At 45.3% G+C, this 18,230-nt stretch overlaps 1 protein-coding gene across 2 annotated transcripts in view; it reads right to left on the bottom strand.

The window, feature by feature from the left end:
* Positions 1–944: 944 nt before the first annotated feature.
* The window catches only part of rcc1l (RCC1 like), a 60,138-nt gene continuing 42,852 nt past the window's right edge, over positions 945–18,230 (bottom strand). For both annotated transcript variants that reach the window (XM_041198208.1, XM_041198209.1), the window contains 3 exons: positions 12,889–13,062; positions 3,561–3,646; positions 945–2,907 (listed from right to left, as the gene is read on the bottom strand). In XM_041198208.1, the coding sequence (XP_041054142.1) occupies positions 2,830–2,907; positions 3,561–3,646; positions 12,889–13,062 (338 nt within the window). In that variant the 3' untranslated portion in view covers positions 945–2,829. The remainder of the gene's footprint in view (positions 2,908–3,560; positions 3,647–12,888; positions 13,063–18,230) is intronic.

Here is an 18,230-nt window from a genome sequence, read left to right as displayed (position 1 = left end):
CTCTGTGTTCTTTTGTCTGTGACATCTTTTGATTATCTGCTCCTATCACTGCTTGCTTGTCCCTACAACCACACCACCACCCCCCCACCTTATATTTCACCCCTCTCCTTATATTCACTCAGTTCTGTGGAAGGGTGATGAGGACTCGAAATGTCAACTCTCTTCTTCTCCGACAATGCTGCCAGACCTGCTGAGTTTTTCCAGGTAATTCTGTTTTTGTTTTTGATAGTGTTCCTGCTTGTTCGGTGTTCAGCTGGTTGAACTAGTTGATACTGTGTGCCTGTCTGTTCGGTGTTCAGCTGGTTAAACTGGTTGATACTGAGTGCCTGCCAGTTCGGTGTTCAGCTGGTTAAACTTGTTGATACTGCGTGCCTGCCAGCTCGGTGTTCCACTGGTTAAACTAGTTGATGCTGAGTGACTGCATGCTTAGTGTTCAGCTGGTTAAACTAGTTGATACCATGTGCCTGCCTGCTCAGTATTCAGCTAGTTAAACTGGTTGATACTATGTGCCTTCCTGTTTGGTGTTCAGCTGGTTAAACTGGTTGATACTGAGTGACTGCATGCGCAGTGTTCAGGTGGTTAAACTAGTTGATACTGTGTGCCTGCCAGCTTGGTGTTCAGCTGGTTAAACCGGTTGATACTATGTGCCTGCCTGTTCGGTGTTCAGCTGGTTAAACTAGTTAATACTGAGTGACTGCATGCTCAGCATTCAGCTGGTTAAACTGGTTGATACTAAGTGACTGCCTGCTTGCTATTCAGCTGGTTAAACTGGCTGATATTGAATGCCAGTGTGCTCGCTGTTCTTGTTGCGAGAGGAGTAATCAGAGCCATTCACAAAGCTGTCAGTGGTACATAAAACAGTGACTGACCTGCTGATTACTGTGGAGCTGTAAATGAGTGAGGGGTGAGGCAGACTTCAGCTGATCAGCCAGATTACCAAACAGTAAGAAAAAAGAACATTTATTTTTAGTGCCTTTCACATCCTCAGGATGGACTAAAGTCCTTTACAATTGACAAACAGAAATTTCTTCCAGTTAAATATTGGGAAGACTGAAGCCATCATCTTCAGTCTAGTCACAAGTTCCCTAGCTAACAACTCCATCCCTTTCCCTGGTAACCATCTAGAATGCTGTACTTGACCCCAAGATGAGCTTCCAATCACATCTCCATATCCTTGCTAAGATTGCCTGACAGTACAGCCTTCGCCCACACAACTGTGCTTGCCAGCTCCCTGCTGGGGAGCTATTATCTTGCCTGTATTTTCTTCTCCCTCCACAGTTCTAAGTCCCACAGGCTGGTCCAGGCATTGTCAGAACCTCAAACTCAATCAAATTTATCACATACATTTTCACATATCTTTTTCAATTGGTTTATTAGCAAGAAAATCATGCCATTTTTTCCCACGTCTCTCTGATAATAGCAGCTGCAGAAACCAGAAAAAAAAAGCTATGGGTTTCCACCACATCTGAGCTGAGCTCCTCCATGTTTACTGTTGTTTTGTACGGCACACTGCATTCACCTCTTCAAACCTGCTACCTGCTGTAAACCACAGGAAGGAAAGTCAGCGTGCAGACACCAGTTCGTTCCTCCTCAATAGTTCACTTCCGGCTTTGTATCCACATGACTGTCTCTGGCTCAGGCAGTGTGAATGTCCCCTAACACTTGTCAAAAAGTTCCATCAATGTCTCTCTCCAACCAGTTCCCCAGGGAAAGTCTTTGCAGAAAGAGGTCAGTGAAACTAGGATTCAAACTCTAGTATCTATTCATTGAAACAGCAATCACAGTGGCAGCAGGCTTGAGGGGCTGAGTGGCCTACTCCTGCTCCTAATTCGTATTACTATGGTGGGAATGGCAGTTTGGAATTCATCAGATTCCATATGGTCCATGGAATGGGTTCCATTGACTGAATGATCTTTTCCTTCATTTCTTTTCGCACATGAATCTGGAATTTTGCAATTCCTGGATTACCTTTCACACGTTGAGTTCAAGGTTTCCTGTCTCACTGCAGAAAGTCAATTGCCAGCAAATTTATACACCTCTTACACCTGTATTATTGGATGGGAGTTATACTGTTCATTGCCCCCAGGCACCACCAGTATTGTGACATCACACAGCATGTTACATTATGTGGTATCCTAGATACAGTAATACACGGGGATTTCAAAGGACTATCGATGGTGGTCATTGGAAATACAGAAAATAGTTTTATATGAAAAGGCAGAATGAGAAAATGAACAAATATTCTGACAGGTAATGGGAGATTGGGGAAGGTAATGGTAGTTATAACAATATCACACAGAGAAAAAAATCAGCAAAGGCCTTTAGCACCAGAATATTCCTTTCCCAAAATAAAATGAAGCAAGTTCATCAGTATGATTAGTCAGGTAAATATCTCAGATTGAGATAACATTGTGGATCTGAAAGAACCTTTACATTAAAGGTCATAACTGAGTCACAGACAATGAGAAAATGGAGAGCTATCAAGAGTTCAACAAAGATAGAAAGAGAAAGAAAGCCAGATGGAGAGAGAGAGAGATAAAGTAATAGGTCGGTGAAAGGAAGGAAAGCAGAACAATTTAAAAAGGAAAGCTTATTTCAAAGGTCAGTATACAATGAACAAAAGCTGCTTCAATCAGTGAACATGATCAATAAGAGGTCTTACTGGACTAATCAGTTCAGAGCAGACCCACACTGCGATACAAAAAGAGAAATCTTCTGCATAGACATTCTATGGTTGCTGGAAGGAAACTTGGAACTGTTAGCAGTTGTTATTATCCAGAATCAGCAAATTCATGTTCTAATCTCTCATTATGCTGAGTGAGTGTCGGTTCAGATGAATGATCTTGTAAGAGCCACCATGTGGTCCACCCCACAAGCCACGTCCATCACATCGCCTGCTACTGCCACCTAAACAAACAGCAAAATACAGTTAGTGTCTGGACATGATACATAGGAAGAATATACTGGCCTTTGAGGGAGTCCAGCAGATTTACCAGAATAATGCCTGGACTACAAGGGAGAACCACAGCAATGAACTCTATTGTAGTCCACATCCTAAATAACAAACTAGTGAAGGAAAAACAATGCAAGGGTCTTCAACACAGGTCAGATGCACAAGTTTGACAAAATAGAGGATTTCTTGATGATAGTTTGAGGTAGCTTTAGACGGCAAAGTAAATGTGAAATAAAAATGAGTCTCAATTATCTGTGTCCTTCGGGGACTCATTTGCTTCCACAACAGGAAAGTTACCAAGACACAAAATGAACAGAGACATACCCTATCCACACTTACAGGAAACAACATCTGATTGACCACTGTGTGTTTTCAGGGAATAATTAGCTCAAAGTTTCCTGTGGGCAATCTATCTTTGAAATGTGTACAAGAGCTCGCATTGTGATGAAAATTCATGACAACATGGTGCTGAAAGACTGTCCCCAGCTATTCTACTTCTTTCCAGTTTTTCTGCTAAGTTGAATTCTGTGTGGTTGACATGGAAATTGCTGGAAGTGTAACCCCAGCGGTACTGTGAACCTGAATATGAAAGTAGTAAAGGACTTACCCGCCAGGGAAAGTACTGATCATTTAGGGTCCCAATGCCAAGGCAACCTCGGAGATTCTTACCCCATACAAAGAGCTCGCCACGATCTGGAACATGAAGACATTACTGATTGGGCTGTGAAACAAATAATCTTAAAAAATCAAGTTTCTCTTCCTTTTTATTCATTTATTCTTTCATGGACTGGGGGTTGCTGGTTAGGCCAGCATTTATTGCCCATCCCTAATTGCCCATGAGAAGGTGGTGATGAGCTGCCTTCTTGAACCGCTGCAGTTCATGTGGTGTAGGTACAACCACAGTGCTGTTAGGGAGGGAGTTCCAGGATTCTGACTCAACAACAGTGTAGGAATGGAGATATATTTCCAAGTCAGAATGATGAGTGGCTTGGAGGGGAACTTCCAGGTGGTCATATATTAGTCAAAGCCCTGTGCTGTTTTATATCTGGAGTTAAGGCTAAGTGCAGCCTTCAGGTGAAGCACGGTTAGACAATGAGGGATATTTAGACTAGGGCAACTCAATGTAATTCAATCTCCATTTTAAATTCTGCCAAAATTTTTATTACAGATTCTCAGATTCGCTGGCAGATGGGGCTGAAATGCAGTTTCTGTTATAAATGGAGACATAGAAAGAAGGAACTTTGCACTGAGTGTCTTTCATTGTTGCAGGATGGCCCCAAGGCCTTTACAGCCAAAACACAAAGTACAGTTGCTGTAATTTATAAACATAGCAGCTAAAGTGCACGAAGCAAGATCCCACAAACAGCAATGAGGTGTTTTGCTGACATTGCTTTAGTGATAAATCTCAGTTGAAACACAGCACATCCAATAATGTAGCATTCCCTCTTGCACTGACCCCCCGACAGTGCAGCGCTGCCTCAGCGCTGACCCCCCGACAGTGCAGCGCTGCCTCAGCGCTGACCCCCCGACAGTGCAGCGCTGCCTCAGCGCTGACCCCCCGACAGTGCAGCGCTGCCTCAGCGCTGACCCCCCGACAGTGCAGCGCTGCCTCAGCGCTGACCCCCCGACAGTGCAGCGCTGCCTCAGCGCTGACCCCCCGACAGTGCAGCGCTGCCTCAGCGCTGACCCCCCGACAGTGCAGCGCTGCCTCAGCGCCGACCCCCCGACAGTGCAGCGCTGCCTCAGCGCTGACCCCCCGACAGTGCAGCGCTGCCTCAGCGCTGACCCCCCGACAGTGCAGCGCTGCCTCAGCGCTGACCCCCCCGACAGTGCAGCGCTGCCTCAGCGCTGACCCCCCCGACAGTGCAGCGCTCCCTAAGCGCTGACCCTCCGACAGTGCAGCGCTCCCTCAGCGCTGACCCTCCGACAGTGCAGCGCTCCCTCAGCGCTGACCCTCCGACAGTGAAGTGCTCTCTCAATACTGTCCCTCCGACAGTGAAGTGTTCTCTCAGTACTGTCCCTCTGACAGTGAAGTGTTCTCTCAGTGCTGTCCCTCTGACAGTGAAGTGTTCTCTCAGTGCTGTCCCTCTGACAGTGAAGTGTTCTCTCAGTGCTGTCCCTCTGACAGTGGATTGTCAGCCTGGAACAGGTGCTCAAGTATCTTATGTGGGATTAAAGAGGGTCCATCAGTTGAGCTGAGGTAAATAGGAATTTACAATGGGAGAAATTGTCTGGAAGTCTATGGAAATGTAAGAATTCTTTATTATCACAAACACTTCTTGTAGTGGTTGCAAGAATTTCTGAAATTAAAAATGAACTTGACCAAGCCTTGGCTGCCTCAAGTATAAGTAGTGGTGGAACAAAGCTCTCAGAGTTAGCTGCTTTGGAATAAATTCTACCATGCTGATATGCAAGCAAGGCTTGCAGAATGGCTGCCATTCTCAATTAAGCTGCTGCCACATTACGTCCTACCGGCTGACTGCTCCCAATTCAGTAAATACATCATGATGGTGTAGAAGGTTAGCTTGCATTCCAGAGCAGCTCTGCTCTGCTTGGGCAACAATCAGGCTCACAAACCAGAAACACGAGAAATGGTCAGGGAAACATGACAGAGGGGAGTAATGACATCGACTCACCAACAAGCTGAGAGGTGTAGATTGGGATAAACCTTTAGAAGGAAGTTGTTATAGAGGAAAAGCGGAGTAGTCTCAGAGTGAAGCCTGATCAATACCAGTATTGACATTGTTGTCCTTCTGACCAAGTGCAAAGTAAAATGAAGCTGAAGTGGCAGCAGGGAGAGAAGTACTGTAGAGGAAAAGTAAATAAAAAGCTTTCCTCAATCATCGATTCACAGAGATCAGGCGATAGAGATGTGTTTATGAGTAAGATTAGGGAGGGTAGGAAACTAGTGAGAGTGGCCAAAACAGATAGTAGGACTGTCAAGAACTTAGAACTGCGAACATTTAAAAAAAATGTAAACAGAACAGGGAAACAGGTGGAGACCCTGAGAGGTTCCAGATGGGACATTATCAAGTTAGTAAAGAAGGTAATGAAACCAGTTAGAGGTGTTCCAAAGTCAGGTGTTTTGAGAAGATATTTTCCCTGTTTGGTGACTCCATAGGTGGAAGACAGAAATTTATCAAAAGAACAAAGGGAAGGTTAGCACAAATGTTCTTATCCAGGAGGTTGGGACATGGAATGTTCTATCAGAAACTGTCAATGATGAAAGCAGAGTCAAAGAAAAATGGATAAATACTTGAAAAAGAAAACTGTAGAAAGGTTTGAGGAAAAGGCAATGGAAGGGAGCCATATGGTGGCATTTTCAGAACTGGCAAAGGTACAACAGGTCAAACAACACCAATCCTGTTCTGTAAACTTCTGATTCCAAACTTAAGGACTGGTCATTATTTCCAATGTATTCTATATGTCTGTGTTGAACGAGGAAATCACAGGCAGAGTTCCAAATGGGGTAGAGTTTCTGATGAAGGTGACGAAATATAAAATATGATCCAATGGGTGACAGACAAGTTGAAGTTAGGAAGTCGAGTCCGAGAGCAGACAGTTTGAACACCAGGGTACTAGAGAAAGCTCAAAAAATTCAAAGTGTTCTCATGGGCATTTTTATTAGGAAATCCTTAGAAATGGGCCACTAGCTGAAGATTGGAAAAATGGGACTAGTTCCCTGTAAAGTTTTGCTATAGCGTGCAGCCAGTTTTTTTCAACGTGCGGCCTCTTTAAATTATTTTGCATGGTTGTGCATTCACAGTGTTTAACCCAAAACAAAAGCCTCCAGGGTACTTTCCAGGCTGCTGCATGACCATGCACGTACACACCAGAGCAAGAATGGCAACTAACATCAATAGGAAAAAGGGACAAGAATCAATCCAGGGAATATGAGGTCAATAAGTCAGGTAGTGTGGCAGTGTTTTCGTTACATTCTCTCAGGTGTTAGTCCAGTAAATTCAAATCCCACTATAAACAGTTCAGCAATTTAAACACAAATTAAAATAAAGGGCGAGAATTGCGAAGCTGTCAGATTGTCATAAAAACCCATAAAACAGACAAAAATCCACAGTCCTTGCCTGCTTCTGGCTCCATTCTCACAACAATGTAGTTAGCCTGGGTTTTGCAATAGAAATTGCAAGCCTCACCATTATCAAAGTGCCTTCACTCAGAGGGTTGTGAACCTTTGGAATTTTCTACCCCAGGAAGCCGTGGAAGCTCTATTGCTGAGTATATTCAAGGCAGAGCCTGGTGGATTTGTGATCTCTTGGGGAGTCAAAAAATATGGGGAGCAGGAGAGTAGTGGAGTTGAGGCAGAAGATAAGCCATGATCATATTGAATGGTGGGGCAAGTTCAGGAGGCCGTATGGTCCACTCCTTCCAATTATAGTTGGATTTCCAGAAGGCATTTGATAAGGTGACACATCAAAGGTTACTACAAAAAATAAGAGCTCACTGTGTAGGGGGTAACATATTAACATGGATAGAGGATTGGTTAGCTAACAGGAAGCAGCAAGTATGGATAAATGGGTCATTTTTAGGTTGACAAACTGTAATCAGTGGAGTGCCACAGGGATCAGCGCTGGGGCCTCAACTAATGACAATATATATCAATGAGTTGAATAAAGGGACCAAAAGTACGGTAGCTAAATTTGTCAATGACACAAAGATAGGTAGGAATCCAGAGGAAATTAAGTTGTCAAGAGGAGGTAGTGAGTCTGCAAAGGGACATGGATAGGTTAAATGAGTGGGCAAAAATTTGACAGAGTATAATGTGGGAAAATGTAAACTTGTCCACTTTGGCAGGAAGAACAGAAAAGCAGCAAATTATTTAAATGGAGGGCGATTGCAGAACTCGGTGGTACAGAGGGACCTGGGTGTCCTGGTACATGAATCACAAAAAGTCAGTATGCAGATACAGCAAGTGATTAGGAGGGTGAATGGAATGTTGTCGCTTATTTCAAGGGGAGTGGTGTATAGAAGTGGGGATGTTTTGCTGCAGCTGTACAGGGCCTTGGTGAGACCATATCTGGAGTGATGTGTATAGTTTTGGTCTCCTTATTTGAAAAAAGATATTGTGTTAGATGCAGTACAGAGAAGGTTCACTTGACTTATTCCTGGGATGAGGAACTTCCTTAGGGAGAAAGGTTGAGCAGGTTGGGCCCATACCCGTTGAAGTTTAGAAAAATAAGACGTGATCTTATTGAAATATATAAGATCCTGACGGCATTTGACAGGGTAGATGCCAGGAGGATGTTTCCACTTGTGGGGGAGATTAGAATCAGGGGGCACAGTTTAAGAATAAAAGGTCTCGTTTTCAAGACTGAGGTAGAGAGGAATGTTTTCTCTCAGAGGATTGTTACTCTGTGGAATTATCTTCCCCAGAAAACAGTGGAGGCTGGGTCACTGATTTTATTCAAAGCTGAGTTAGACAGGTTTTTGATAGACAAGGGAGTCAAGGGTTTAAGGGGTGCAGGCAGGAAAGTGGAACTGAGACAAACAGATCAGCCATGTTCTTATCAAAAGACGGAACAGGCTGGAAGGGCCGAATGGCCTACTTCTGCTCCTATATTCTACCGACTGCATGTGAATCATGGAATCAGAAAGGTACTGCCTAAGTAGCCCTGCCCCCTCTGAAGACATTTTTAAAAGGTTTTTTCAATTCATTTTCAGGATGTGGGCTTTAGTGACGAGGCCAGTATTTATTACCCATCACCAATTGGTCCAGGTAGTTAAAAGCACAGCAACCAAGGATGAAACAATTAAAATTGAGGACTCTCATGAGGCAGAATTGGAGCAGCAAAGCTATCTCAGAGGGCTGTGGGGCTGGAGGAGATTACAGAGATAGGGAGGGATTTGAAAACAAGGATGAGAATTTTACAATTGAGGCATTACTTAACAGGGAGCCAGTGCAGGTCAGTGAGCTCAAGGTGATGGGTGATTGGGATTTGGTTAAAGTTAGGACATATTTACGGAGTAAACTTACAGAGGGTAGAGCGTGGGAGACCACCCAGAAGTGCATTGGAAATGTCAAGTTCAGAAGCAACAAAGGCCTAGCTGAGGGTTTCAGCAACAGATGAGCTGAGGCAGGCAATGTTTTGGAGGTGGAAACAGGTAGTCTTAATGATGGCACAGACATGTACTAGGAAGCTCATCTCCGGGGCCTAATATAACACCAAGGCTGTGGGCATTCTGGTTCAGCCTCAGATAACTTCCAGGGAGAGGGATGGGATCAGTGGCTGAGGAATGGAAATTTATAGCAGGGACCAAAGCAATTGGCTTCAGTATGTTAATATTTAGCTGGAGGAAATTTCTGCTCATCCAGCACTGGATGTTGGATAAGCAATCTGATCATTTAAAGACAATGGAGAGGTCAAGAGAGGTGGTGCTGAGGTAGAGCTGGGTGTCATCATACACATGGAAATGACACTATCTTCAGATGATGGTGTCACCAAGAGGCAGGATGTAGATGAGAAATGGGGTGGGTGGAGGCAGGGGGTGGGGGTAAATCAAGGATAGATCCTTGGGGGAGACCAGGGATAAGTAACCCTAAACAATGCAAACTCCGTAGGTATGAAGGGTAAGTTGGCTCAGCAAGCTTGGGAAACTACATGAAATGATATGTTGTAGCTAAGTATTGACAACATTCAAATAAATATTTCATAATTTGCAAGAATTATGCATTCCCGTAAGGAATAAAAATCTCACACGAAAAGTGGTCCAACCATGGCTAACATGGCTAACAATGAGTTAAAGATAGTGTTAGTTAAAGGAAGAGGCTTATAATATTGTCAAAAAGAGTAGTTAGCCTGAGGATGACAGGATTTTAAAATTCAGTAAAGAAGGACCAAGCAACTGAAAGAGAAAATATGATAAGTGGGTAAACCAGGGAGAGAATAAAAATTGATCGTAAATACTTCTATAGGTACATAAAAAGAAAGAGATCAGATAAAGTAAATGTAGCTCCCATAGAGACAAGAGAAATTAAAATAGGATAAGGAAATGACAGAGACTTAACAAATACCGTGTGTCGGTCTTCACAGTAGAAGACACAAACATTCCAGAAATTATGGGAACTAAGAAGTCAGTCAAAAAGACAGACTTAAGTATATATTTTTTATCTATTCATCCATGAGCGAGAGCATTTCTGGCTACACCAGCATTCATTGCCCATCCCCAATTGCCCTTGAGAAGCTGGTGGTGAGCTGCCTTCTTGAACCGCTACAGTCCATATGGTGTAGGTACACCCACAGTGCTGTTAGGGAGGGAGTTCCTGGATTTTGGCTCAGTGACAGTGAAGGAACGGCGATATATTTCCAAGTCAGGATGGTGAGTGGCTTGGATGGGAACTTCCAGGTGGTGTTCCCATCTATCTGCTGCACTTGTCCTACAAGATAGTAGCAGTTATGAGTTTGGAAGATGTTGACTAAGGAGCTTTGGTGAGTTTCTGCAGTGCACATTGTTGCTACTGTGCATCAGTGGTGGAAGGAATGAATGTTTGTGAACGAGGTGCCAATCAAGCGGACTTTGCCCTGGATGGTGTCAAGCTTCTTGAGTGTTGTTGGAGCCGCACTCAGCCAGGTAAGTGCAGAGTATCCCATCACACTAACTTGCGCCTTGGACAAGCTGTGGGGACTCAGGAGATGAGTTACTCACCACGGAGTTCCCTGCCTCTGAACTGCTCTTGTAGCCACAGTATTTATATAGCTGGTCCAGTTCAGTTTCTGATCAATGGTAGCCCCCAGGATGTTGATAGTGGGGGATTCAGTGATGGCATTGCATTGAATGTGAAGGGGAAATGGTTAGATTCTCTCTTGTTGGCGATGGACGTTGCCTGGCACTTGTGTGGCGCGAATGTTACTTGCCATTTATCAGCCAAAGTCTGAATATTATTCAGGTCTTGCTCTATATGGACACTCAGCGTGTGAGTAGTTGCGAATTGTGCCAAACATTCTGGCCATATGATGGAGGGAAGGTCATTGATGAAGCAGCTGAAGATGGCTGGGCCTAGGACATTACCCTGAGGAACACCTGCAGTGATGTCCCACAACTGAGATGATTGACCTCCAACAACCACAACCATCTTCCTTTGTGCTAGGTGTAACTCCAACCAGCGATAGTTTTCCCTTGATTCCCACTGACTCCAGTAGGGCTCCTTAATGCCACACTCAGTCAAATGCTGCCTTGATGTCAAGGGCAGTCATTGTCACCTCACCCCTTGAATTCAGCTCTTATGCCTGTGTTTGGACCAAGGCTGTAATGAGGTCAGGTGCTGAGTGGCACTAGTGGAATCCAAACTGAGCTTCAGTAAGCAGGATTTTGCTGAATAAGTGCCACTTGGTAGCAATATTAACGACACCTTCCATCCCTTTGCTGATGATTGAGAATTAACTGATGGGGCGGGTTGGATTTATTCTGCTTTATGTGTACACACACACGTAGTCAATTTTCCACATTTCCGGGTAGATGCCAGTGTTGTAGCTGTACTGGGACAGCTTGGCTAGGGGCGTGGCAACTTCTGGAGCACAAGTCTTCAGTATTATTGCCGGAATATTGTCAGGGCCTGTAGCCTCTGCAGTATCCAGTGCCTTCAGCCATTTCTTGATATCACATGGAGTGAATCGAACTGGCTGAAGACTGGCACCTGTGACGCTGGGGACCTCTTCTGGCTGAAGATTGTAACAAATGCTTCAGCCTTATCTTTTGCAATGATGTAATGGGCTCCCCCATCATGGAGGATGGGGATATTTGTGGAGCCTCCTCCTCCAGCGAGTTGCTGAGACCTTGTATTCATCATAATTTAGTTGTAAGTGTCTTGGGGTTCAGGGATGGGGTAGAGGGAGCTTTATCTGGGGCAGTCATGGAAGGAAGTGTGGTTGGGAAGAGGGATCTGAGTGCAGATCGGTTCAAGGGAGTGACCAGAGATGGCCTTACCCATGATTGACACAATGGGTGTAGGGAAGCCACAGGATTTGGCAAGGTCAGGAAGTTGGCCATGAATACAAGTTGGGGAATTTACATGGAGATAAAGGGAGGACGAAAGGACAGTGAGCTTGGAGGAGAGAGAGGATGACAAATTGAGATAAAGGTTAATGTTGAAGATGAGAAGTTGTTTGGTGCAGAGGAGGAAAGCAGAGACGATATTTTGGTTTGAAACTTGGCCTGCCTACTGAGTGTGTGATAGAGAACAGGCATTCTAAATGAGAGGCAAGAGGCTGGAACAGGAGGAAGTCTCAAAGCAGAAGAAAATGTCAGAGGAGCATTGGAACCAGGGTGTGATTGGGTGATAGGAGTCACATCGCTGCCACAATGGGCTGAGCAAGGCAAATTCCTTCCAGTATAGCCAGGTGAGGAGGTTTCATTTAGGAGGGAAGTGTCATCATCCCTTAAGCCAGGTGTTGACACAATCAGCCACAATAACCTCATGAACGCCAAGGGCCTTGTTCACAAATGAACGGACATTCCTGAAGGAGATATGGAGAAGGGCAGTGATAGCTGGTCAGTTAATGGCTGTTGGGTCAGCACTGAGGGGATGAATTAGACAGGAGGGAGATTGCAAGATTAGTCCCCAGTGGGCACACTGGGCAGGGGAAGGTTGGCAAGAGTCTAAGTTGGGGCATTTGGGATTTCTGTTCTTAAGAAGGCAGCACTGGGTGCATGAATGGGCCCTTTGAAAGATGCAAAGAGAAAAGAGAGAAACTCAAGATTTATTCAAGAGGAAGTCAAGCCTGGAGAGTGGAAAGGTTGAAGAGCACTGAAGAGTTGGGATGGAGATTTGGGAGGGCAGAATACTTGGAAGGAGAAAGATTAAAGGATGGCAATGTGATAGGGGGGGTCTAGGAGCAGTAAAGAGATGGCATAAAACAAAAATCAACCCCCGAAACTAACAGTGCTCCTTCAGCAGCTTCTAAAGCTTTTTGTAAGAAACTTACTGGTGATGGCAGCAAAATGGTTGAGGCCACAACGAATACGGTCAACTCGAACCTGGGGTGTGAACTCAGACCAGCCAAACAGCGTTGATGGGATCATCTCCGGCACTCTGGATTCAGAAAGATTACAGCCTTTTCCTAGAATTCCATAGCCCCAGACAAACACATTGCCTTCCCCTGCAATTGACAAAATAGTACAAGTTAATCCTCAGCAAATTCAGTGGTGGTTTACTCAGACAGGAACACTATCAGATAATTAGCAACATAGGGGAAATGCCAAACTGATAACTGCATGGATTGGAAGCTTTGCTGCGATCAAGGGTCGGTGGCTCAGTGTGTAACACTCTCACTTCTGCCAGTAGGTTGTAGGTTCAAGCTCCACTTCAGATACTTGAGCACACAATCTAGGTTGACATTCCAGTGCTCTGCTGAGGAAGTACTGCACTGGAGGTATTGCGTTTCAGATGAGACCTTAAAGATTTTCTTTAATGTGGACGCAAAGGATTCCATGCTGGTATCCACAAAGTTTCGTGGGAGCTTGCTGTCCTTAAACTGGATCCTGGATTTCCCTATATTACAACAATGGCTACAATTCAACAGCAGAATAGTAGGTAGTCTATGGATGTTACTCATCTGAACTTCCAGAAGGCATTCAATAAGGACCTACGTAGAAACTGTGAACAAAAATGACAGTGCATGGATAGGTAATTTATTGACATGGGTGGGGGAGCAGATAGGAGATAGAGGATAGAGACTAGGGAAAAGTATTTATTCAAACTGGCAGTGTGCGACTATTGGTGTCTTCCAAGAATCTGCATTGAGGCCTCAGCTTCTTAATATATTCACCAATGTCTATAATGAACCAGTAGGAAGCCACAGATCCAAAACAAAAACAGAATTACCTGGAAAAACTCAGCAGGTCTGGCAGCATCGGCGGAGAAGAAAAGAGTTGACGTTTCGAGTCCTCATGACCCTTCGACAGAACTGTTGAAGTTCTGTCGAAGGGTCATGAGGACTCGAAACGTCAACTCTTTTCTTCTCCGCCGATGCTGCCAGACCTGCTGAGTTTTTCCAGGTAATTCTGTTTTTGTTTTGGATTTCCAGCATCCGCAGTTTTTTTGTTTTTAGCCACAGATCCAAGTTTGCTGACAACACTAAGTTAGGGGGAAGTGGTGGCATAGTGTATTGTCACTGATGAGTATTCCAGAGACCCAGGGTAATGCTTTGGGAACCCAAGTTCGAATCCCACCACGGCAGATAGTGAAATCTGAATTCAATTAAAAAAAATCTGGAATTAAAAGTCTGATGATGACCACGAAACCATCGCCGATTATAGTAAAAACCCATCTGATTCACTAATGCCCTTTAGGGAAGGAAATCTGCCATCCCTACCTGGTCTGGCCTACATATGACTCCAGGCCCACAGCAATGTGGTTACTCTTAAATGCCCTTTGAACAAGGTCAATTAAGGATGGGCAATAAATGTTGGCCTAGCCAGTGACGCCCCACATCCCATGAAAGAATAATGAAAAAAGGTAGTACAGTTAATAGGGGGTGGGAGCAGAAAGTTGCAAAGGGATATTGATAGGTTACATGAATGACCATAACTCTGGCAGGTAGATTTCAGTGTGAGGAAGAGTGGATGTCATCCACTTTGGGCCCAAGAAATATAAATAAGAACACTTTCTAACTGGGGAGCAGGAACTGTGTATAAACAGAAATCACTAAAAGCTAAAATCCACTCTCGCGCTTTTTCACCCATTCTCTCTGATTCTCCACTCTCGCGCTTTTTCACCTATTCTCTCTGATTCTCCACTCTCGCGCTGTTTCATCCATTCTCTGATTCGCCACTCTTGCGCTGTTTCACCCGTTCTCTCTGATTCTCCACTCGCGCTGTTTTACCCGTTCTCTGTGATTCCCTGCTCTCGCGCTGTTTTACCAGTTCTGATTCTCCATTCCCTGCTGTTTTACCTGTTCTCCCTGATTGTCCACTCAAGTGCTGTTTCACCCGTTCTAATTCTCCAATCCTGTGCTGCTTTACCCATTCTCTCTGATTCTCCACTCTCGCGCTGTTTCACTCGTTCTCTCTGATTCTCCACTCTCGCGCTGTTTCACTCGTTCTCTGCGATTCTCCACTCTCATGCTGTTTCACTCGTTCTCTCTCACTCTCACGCTGTTTTACCCGTTCTCTGATTCACCATTCTCGCGCTCCTTTACCCGTTTTCTCAGATTCTCCACTCTCACGCTGCTTCACTTGTTCTCTCTCATTCTCACTCTCGCGCTGTTTTACCTGTTCTCTCTGATTCACCATTCCCGTGCTGCTTTACCCGTTCTCTCAGATTCTCCACCTTCGCGCTGTTTCACCCGTTCTCTGATTCTCCACTCTCCCGCTGTTTTACCCGTTCTCTCGCATTCTCTCTCTCGCGCTGTTTTGCCTGTTCTCTCTGATTCTGCACTCTCGTGCTGTTTCACCCATTCTCTTTCTCCACTCTCGCCCTGTTTTACACATTCTCTGATTCCTCTGCTCTCGCGCTGTTTTAACTGTTCTCCCTGTTCTCCACTCTCGCGCTGTTTTACCTGTTCTCTCTGATTCTCTGCTCTCGCACTATTTTACCCGTTCTCCGTTCTCGCACTTTTACCCATTCTATCTGATTCTCCACTCTCGCGCTGTTTTAGCCATTCTCTCTGATTCTCCACTCTTGCGTTGATTTACCTGTTCTCCACTCTCGTGCTGTTTTATCCGTTCTCTGCTCTCATGTTGTTTTACCTATTCTCCCTGTTTCTCCACACTCACGCTGCTTTACCCGTTCTCTCTGATTCGCCACTCTCGTGCTGTTACACCCTTCTATTTGATTCTGCCCGTTTTACCTGTTCTCTCTGGTTCTCCACTCTCCCGCTGTTTTACCCGTTCTCTCTGATTCTCCACTCTCGTGCAGTTTCACCTGTTTCTCCCCTCTCGCGCTGTTTCACTCCTTCTCTCTGATTCTCCACTCTCGCGCTGTTTTACCCGTTCTCTCTCATTCTCACTCTACGGCTGTTTTGCCCGTTCTGATTCTCCACTTTCGCGCTGTTTTACCTGTTATTTCTGATTCTACGCTCTCGCGCTGTTTTACCCATTCCCGGATTCCTCTGCTCTCGCGCTGTTTTACCCATTCTCTCTGATTCTCCACTCTCACGCTGTTTTACTCATTCTCTCTGATTCTCCACTCTCGCGCTGTTTTACCCATTCTCACTGATTCTCCATTCTCTCGCTGTTTCACCCGTTCTCTCTGATTCTCCTCTCTCTCGCTGATTTTCCCATTCTCTCTGAATCTTCGCTCTCGCGTTCTTTTACCTATTCTCCCTGATTCTCCACTCTCGCGCTGTTTTTACCCATTCTCTGATTCTCCATTCTCCCGCTGTTTTACCTGTTCTCTCTGATTCGCCACTCTCGTGCAGTTTCACCCTTCTATTTGATTCTCCCCGTTTTACCTGTTTCCTCTGATTCTGCACTCTCCCGCTGTTTTACCTGTTCTGATTCTCCACACTCGCGCAGTTTTACCTGTTCTAATTTTCCGATCCTGTGCCGCTTTACCCATTCTCTCCGATTCTCCACTCTCGAGCTGTTTCACTCGTTCTCTCCGATTCTCCACTCTCGCGCTGTTTCACTCGTTCTCTCCGATTCTCCACTCTCGGGCTGTTTCACTCGTTCTCTCTCACCCTCGCGATGTTTTACCAATTCTCTGATTCACCATTCCCGCGCTCCTTTACGCGTTCTCTCAGATTCTCCACTCGTGCGCTGCTTCACTTGTTCTCTCTCATTCTCACTCTGTTTTACCTGTTCTTTCTGATTCACCATTCCCGCGCTGCTTTACCCGTTCTCTCAGATTGTCCACCTTCGCGCTGTTTCACTCGTTCTCTCCGATTCTCCACTCTCCCGCTGTTTTACCCGTTCTCTCTCATTCTCACTCTCGTGCTGTTTTGCCCATTCTCTCTGATTCTGCACTCTAGCGATGTTTCACCCATTCTCTTTCTCCACTCTCGCACTATTTTACCCATTCTCTGGTTCCACTGCTCTCGCGCTGTTTTACCTGTTCTCTGAATCTTTGCTCTCGCGCTATTTTACCCGCTCTCAGCTCTCGAACTGTTTTACCCGTTCTCTCTGATTCTCTGTTCTCGCGCTGTTTTACCCATTCTCCGATTCTCCATTCCCCGCAGTTTTACCCGTTCTCTCTGATTCTCTGCCCTCGCGCTATTTTACCCGTTCTCCGCTCTTGCACTGTTTTACCCGTTCTCTCTGATTCTCCCCTCTTGCGTTGTTTTACCCGTTCTCTCTGATTCTCCACTCTCCTGCTGTTTTACCCGTTCTCTCTGCTTCTCTGTTCGCACGCTGTTTTACGCCTTTCGCTGACTCTCCACTCTCGCACGGTTTTACTTGTTCTCTGATTCTCCACTCTCGCGCTGTTTCACCCGTTCTCTGATTCTCCACTCTAGCGCTGTTTTACCCGTTCTCTCTGGTTTTCCACTGTCACGCTGTTTTACCCGTTCTCTCTGATTCTCCCCTCTTGCGTTGTTTTACCCGTTCTCTCTGATTCTCCACTCTCCTGCTGTTTTACCCGTTCTCTCTGCTTCTCTGTTCGCACACTGTTTTACCCTTCTCGCTGACTCTCCACTCTCGCACGGTTTTACTTGTTCTCTCTGATTCTCCACTCTCGCGCTGTTTCACCCGTTCTCTGATTCTCCACTCTAGCGCTGTTTTACCCGTTCTCTCTGGTTTTCCACTGTCACGCTGTTTTACCCGTTCTCTCTGATTCTCCACTCTCACGCTGTTTTACCCGTTCTCTCTGATTCTCCACTCTCGCGCTGTTTCACCTGTTCTCTCTGATTCTCCACTCTCACGCTGTTTTACCTGTTCTCTCTGCTTCTCTGTTCGCACGGTGTTTTACTCTTCTCGCTGAATCTCCACTCTCGCACGGTTTTACTTGTTCTCTCTGATTCTCCACTCTCGCGCTGTTTTACCCATTCTCTCTGATTCTCTGTTCTCGCACTGTTTCACCCGTTGTCTGTGATGCTCCGCTCTTGCACTATTGTACCCATTTTCTGCTCTCGCGCTATTTTACTTGTTCTCTCTGACTCTCCACTCTCGTGCTGTTTTACCCATTCTCCGATTCTCCATTCCCCCGCTGTTTTACCCGTTCTCTCTGATTCTCCGTTCTCGCACTGTTTTACCCGTTCTCTCTGATTCTCTGCTCTCGCACTATTTTACCAGTTCTCCGCTCTTGCACTGTTTTACCCATTCTCCCTGATTCTCCACTCTCGTACGGTTTTACCCGTTCTCTCTGATTCTCCCCTTTTGCACTGTTTTA

Source organism: Carcharodon carcharias, chromosome 10 (assembly GCF_017639515.1).
Source record: "Carcharodon carcharias isolate sCarCar2 chromosome 10, sCarCar2.pri, whole genome shotgun sequence".
Classification (NCBI taxonomy): Eukaryota; Metazoa; Chordata; class Chondrichthyes; order Lamniformes; family Lamnidae; genus Carcharodon; species Carcharodon carcharias.
The sequence above is the reverse complement of the archived record's forward strand: the minus strand, read 5'-3'. Positions and strand labels throughout refer to the sequence as shown.